This window comes from Bacillus rossius, chromosome 14 (genome assembly GCF_032445375.1).
Source record: "Bacillus rossius redtenbacheri isolate Brsri chromosome 14, Brsri_v3, whole genome shotgun sequence".
In the NCBI taxonomy this organism is placed as follows: domain Eukaryota; kingdom Metazoa; phylum Arthropoda; class Insecta; order Phasmatodea; family Bacillidae; genus Bacillus; species Bacillus rossius.
Window position 1 is genome coordinate 34,746,478 of NC_086341.1, and position 6,239 is coordinate 34,752,716.

At 39.0% G+C, this 6,239-nt stretch overlaps 1 protein-coding gene across 1 annotated transcript; it reads right to left on the reverse strand.

The window, feature by feature from the left end:
* Window positions 1-3,003: 3,003 nt before the first annotated feature.
* LOC134539047 (keratin-associated protein 9-1-like) lies at window positions 3,004-3,432 on the reverse strand. Its single transcript, XM_063380739.1, has one exon. It carries the CDS (start codon window positions 3,430-3,432, stop codon window positions 3,004-3,006), a length of 429 nt encoding a protein of 142 aa, XP_063236809.1.
* Window positions 3,433-6,239: the final 2,807 nt, after the last annotated feature.

The window sequence follows — 6,239 nt, forward strand, 5'->3', positions numbered from 1 at the left end:
AAAAACATCACTGGCTAAAATTTTCCAATGGAAAATCTGCTGTAAACAAAATCATGTGGGAATTGTTTACTTAAAGTATACGAATCCAGCTGTTTGTGTTTTATGTTTTGATTGTTAAGTTATTTCCCAAATAAAAATATTTTAACTTTTTTAAAGATATTTTCAAAACTTACTTATTTTCATCACACCAACTACCATCGCCAACCCAAATTATTTAGATTTTTTTTAAAAGAGCCAGTCAGAGATGCACTCATAAAACATTCTTACAGAGAAGCTGGCGTGCACCTCCTATAGACAAATGCAGTCCCTACGTTGTCTCGATGTCTCACGCTTGGTTTGCAGTACAGAGTAAATGGCACCCACTTTTAAAGATTGACACTAAAAGGCTTTTTAAAATTGTTATTCTTGTTTTGTATACCAATTTTTTATACTAAGTTCAAATATATTTTTTATTTTTTTAACTATTGTTATATTTCTCTTAAACCATAATATATTGATTTTTTTTCACAGTAAAGTTTCCGGCATTCCAAAATAAAGGAAACCAATTTATTAGTAAACAACAATAATTTCGCCAGAGAAATTATTTGTATCCCTTCAGTAACTACCAATTCCAAAGCATTCAATGAAATTCTTACTTTGCAAAAATAGAGCCCATTTTCTCTCTTAAACTATATGAAATATTTTTTGGCAAAAACCATAAGAACCATAATAGACCTTTTATCAGTTCCATCTCCTTAGAAAAATAATAGTTAGATGATGGTCTTAATAAAATACAAGAATAAACTATAATAACAAAATTTTTATTCATAATATTGTTTGCAATATCCAACGTTTAAGGTACTTTTCAAAAAAATTATATTTTATGTTAAAATTGTGTAACAAACTCCTGATTTTAAGTATTTTATGTGGCAACAGATGAGGGCAAAACAAAGACAGTGCTAACGGCTAAAATCATGCTTTGGAAAGCGACAGCAAATGCCTGTTATAATGCAAACATGACGAGACACGTTTTAGACTTTGGGCATTGCATAGGCTGTATCGGTGATTGGTTCATGAAACTCCTTGGATTAATTTTATTTCAGTATGGTGCAACTCTTTAGAAATCGTTGGCACTTTTTCTTATTTGCATGCAATTGAACTTTATTCATATGCAATCTATTCGTAAGAATTTCTATTTTTGGGTATTAAACCGTTATTATTATTTGAATTCTTTCGACCTGAAAATTGCTTTTGTCAGTGTGCTGCCAAAACCGACACAGCATCCACACTGTTTTGTTTATGAAAATATTGACGTTTTTACTATTAACTCTGTTTCATACAGCACTGATATAATGAAGAATTTAACATGTATTTGGACCTGCTGAATTTATGGCTTGAGATCTACTGTTTTTAGCCAATTGTCCAGACCCATCTAGGAGTCAGTGAAATGTTTGATTGTTCTAAAAATGAAAAATTTATAATGGAATAGGTTATTGGCAAATATTTTTGTTTTAAAAATAGTAATTGCTTGACATTTGAATTTTAAAGTGTATGTTATTTCTCAGCTTGGGAGTTAGCCAATCAGAAAGCAGCGTTACATATAATAGCAAATTTAAACGTTTTAACTGAGAAGTTTTCTGTGACATGACGCCATACTTAAACGATGTAGCTGAGTCCTCTCAAGATATATCAGTAGTATTAGCTAGTTATCTGAAGCATCTATCAAACCAATTATGCTAACTGAAACTGCTAAGTATGATAAATTGAAATATGCAGGGAAATTCCTTACGGAATTGTTCTAAGGAGTGATACTTAAGTCATAAAAGTACACAGTATATTTTAATTAAATTTTTCGTGACACGTCCCATTTTTTTGAACTTAAGTGACACCAAAGACATAAATAAAATAATACGGAGACTTAAAATGTATTCTAACATTTCTGAACCAAATTTTTTTTTACGTTTTCGAACATTCATTGGATATTTCCAGAGCAAACTATTTTATAAAAACTGAACACGTAATAAGAAATATCACTTTGACCTCAGTGGTCTCGTTGATTTATCCCTCTCGTTGTCTGATGAATTAACTAGCAAGATAAAAGGAACCCTAAAAATATATAATTTGGGTTCTAAGTATTTATACGTCACAGTAAATACGTAACTATTTGATACTGAGTGAAACTATAACACTTGTGTTTTTCAAGTACATTCAAAGACACGTGTAAATGATAACTGCCCTACATACACCCAGACTATTAGCGATACACAGTATGGTACAGTCTAGACTAAATATGTTACGTAATTTTGTAAAGTGAATGTATACTGTTTTAAAGTTTTCATGTGTAACTGGCTATTGAGTACTGGTGTTGTAAATGTTCTCATGCTCACCAAAATTTGTGAAAATTCATAATATATAAATTTACACATATATTTCTTGCAACATACTGTGGCACTTGCCACGTACCGGTTAACATATTATTTCCTTATTTAATTTAATTTCCTGCAGTATTTATTTCTTAAGTTGCCTTTATTACCGTTAATTTGTTGCTTGCTGTAATTCAATTTAATTATATATTTTAATTTATTAAGATAGATATTTAGTTTACGAATCTGGTAAAATTTCTCGTAAGATCCTTTCAGCTTGGCAATACGAGTGTATAGTTCCTGAACATAACAAAAGCTTTGAGACTTATTTTATTAATGAAGTTTAATTTTCAGTATAAGTTTTGAGTATTATTATCGGCCTAAAACAGACTTCTTTGGTGTGTTGCTGAGGAACTATAACAGTGAGGGAGAGCTTAGCGCATGAATAGCGGGCCGGGTGGGGATTGCCGTGGCAGCAGATGGGGTGGGCGATGCCGTTGTAGCAGTTGGGGTGGGCGATACCCCGGAAGCAGGTGGGGTGGGCGATGCCGCGTTAGCAGGTGGGGTGGGCGATGCCGTTGTAGCAGGTTGGTTGGGCGATGCCGCGGAAGCAGGTGGGGTGGGCGATGCCGCGTTAGCCGGTGGGGTGGGTGATGCCGCGTTAGCCGGTGGGGTGGGCGATGCCGTGGCAGCAGGTGGGGTGGGCGATGCCGTTGTAATAGGTGGTGTGGGTGATGCCGTGGAAGCAGGTGGGGTTGGCGATGCCGCGGAAGCAGGTGGGGTGGGCGATGCCGCGACAGCAGGTGGGGTGGGCGATGCCGTTGTAGCAGGTGAGGTGGGCGTTGCCGCGGCAGCAGGTGGGGTGGGCGATGCTGCGGCAGTAGGTGGTGTGGGCGATGCCGTGGAAGCAGGTGGGGTAGGCGATGCCATTGTGGGCGGTGGGGTGGTAGATGCCGTGGCAGCAGGTGTGGTGGGCGATGCCATTGTAGCAGGTGGGGTGGGTGATGCCGTGGCAGCATATGGGGTGGGCGATGCCACGGCAGCAGTTTTGCGGCGATGCCGCGGCAGCAGGTGGGGTGGGCGATGCCATTGTAGCAGGTGGGGTGGGTGATGCCGCGGCAGCATATGGGGTGGGCGATGACACGGAAGCAGTTTTACGGCGATGCCGCGGCAGCAGGTGGAGTGGGCGATACCCTTGTAGCAAGCTATGTAACGGGAGTGTTATGCAACCATCGGGGTTCGGCAGTGTTTTCAAATGTTCATAGCTTAAAACGAAACGATAAATCTACGATTGGATTGCATGAAGTATTTTGTGCACGGGCTTGCTACCAGACGAATCGGCGATTTTAACGAATCGCAAGTTCGTTTGTAAAATTGGCTGTGTTCGTCCTTAGTGTCATGGTGTTAGGCCATACTCCGAGATACGCCCTTCTATGCTAGGCAAGGTATTGCTGGGCAAGTCTGCAGCTAAAATTGCGTGAAGCCATTTTTCGATCCTGCTTGATGTATAATCGCCACCTTGCTCTTGGGACACAAGTCTCGGCTCAGTCCCTGTTTAGGATTAAGCGAGAATATTTGTAAGATTGCATTTACATCCTGAAGTAAGTGTGAATTTGAAAATAACGTTTTTGTCCCGCGGCAATTTGTTTCGGTGAATTAGTAACTGTGTTATCGGCCCCAGTATAGTCTGAAGTACTAATAACTATTTTTTCATAAAAACCTTTTCTTTCTGTGTTGCGCTAGCTAGAAAGAAATTTGAAATTCAGTCCAAACTAATAAATTAAACTAAATAAAAATTACGTCGTACAAACTTTCATAACCAAAATATATTTTAAAAAATATTTAATGCTTTTAAATAATGTTTGCTTTTTGGAAGTTCATTAATTAAGTCACTTTTTACCAGGATTTTTTGATAATAGCCTACATAGAATGCTCCCTTATCTTTTGAAACGCCTTGCATGGCCTTGAAGGATTTTAAATGTTTTTGTGTTAACTATAGTATTTTTTAGGTATTTAATTTAAGTGTATTGTTAAGTATATTTAAAGTGTAACATGTTTTAAGTTGTTCCCAATTACGAGCCATGCAGCCACAAGAAGCTCGCTGTATTTGCTTTGGTTTGGAATGTGGTTTACCTCCAAACTTAAGGGGCGAAATGTACTTTGAATTTTTTTTTTAACACATTCATGATCATAACTTATTTCTCCTCATCAGGTTGTAGCATCTTCTGACGGAGATTGTATTATGTTGCTTTTATTGGTCACAGTATGCTGTAACCTTCAGAACTGTTTATTACTTCCGCTTTATCCAGTCCACTTCACTGTTCTCGTCTGCGTACCGTGTTTTTAAACTATCCAGACGCCTTAAAACATGTTTCTTCCACCACTCCAGCCAGTTCACTTCTCTGTGAGCGTCGGCAACCCGTGTTTTAAAGTGACCAGACGCCTTAAAAACTGTTTCTTCCACAACTCCAGCCAGTTCACTTCTCTGTGAGCGTCGGCAACCCGTGTTTTAAAGTGACCAGACGCCTTAAAAACTGTTTCTTCCACAACTCCAGCCAGTTCACTTCTCTGTGAGCGTCGGCAACCCGTGTTTTAAAGTGTCCAGACGCCTTAAAAACTGTTTCTTCCACAACTCCAGCCAGTTACTTCTCTGTGAGCGTCGGCAACCCGTGTTTTAAAGTGACCAGACGCCTTAAAAACTGTTTCTTCCACAACTCCAGCCAGTTCACTTCTCTGTGAGCGTCGGCAACCCGTGTTTTAAAGTGACCAGACGCCTTAAAAACTGTTTCTTCCACAACTCCAGCCAGTTCACTTCTCTGTGAGCGTCGGCAACCCGTGTTTTAAAGTGACCAGACGCCTTAAAAACTGTTTCTTCCACAACTCCAGCCAGTTCACTTCTCTGTGAGCGTCGGCAACCCGTGTTTTAAAGTGTCCAGACGCCTTAAAAACTGTTTCTTCCACAACTCCAGCCAGTTCACTTCTCTGTGAGCGTCGGCAACCCGTGTTTTAAAGTGACCAGACGCCTTAAAAACTGTTTCTTCCACAACTCCAGCCAGTTCACTTCTCTGTGAGCGTCGGCAACCCGTGTTTTAAAGTGACCAGACGCCTTAAAAACTGTTTCTTCCACAACTCCAGCCAGTTCACTTCTCTGTGAGCGTCGGCAACCCGTGTTTTAAAGTGACCAGACGCCTTAAAAACTGTTTCTTCCACAACTCCAGCCAGTTCACTTCTCTGTGAGCGTCGGCAACCCGTGTTTTAAAGTGACCAGACGCCTTAAAAACTGTTTCTTCCACAACTCCAGCCAGTTCACTTCTCTGTGAGCGTCGGCAACCCTTTTTTTCTCGACTTCAGCCAATCTACTTCTTGTGCTCGTCAGCGTCCCATGTTTTTTCGGCGGATGATTAAATTTTGTTAAAAATATTGTATGATTTCTTTCTGGAGGGATTCTTTTCCATTAAAACAACTTTATTCAACTTCATAAGTAGGTCAATGCGTTAACTTTAAAATTCTCGTGACATTTGTATGAGTTTGATACAGAACCAACATGCAATGTCGTGTTTTGTGTATCATCTATGTTTGAGGGAATTATCCGAGCCAACATGATTGTGAGTTCATGAATACTAGTTGGTGAATACCAGTTCGGGAATACCATCTGATTTTCTCCGAATGGTGTTCTAAATTAATTAACTTCCATCATATCGCAGAATTAGCCGCTATGCCGTTTGCGTCCTCTTCCGTGATACCCCGAAGTTCCACAGATAAGAAAAAATAACTACTTATATTTATTTTAATTATTCACATGTGTTGAACAGTAACTGAAATAATTTATAACTCTGTTTTAGTTATTTCTTAAACCTGGTAATATAACTTAAATCAATATTAAAAAGTAAAGTTATT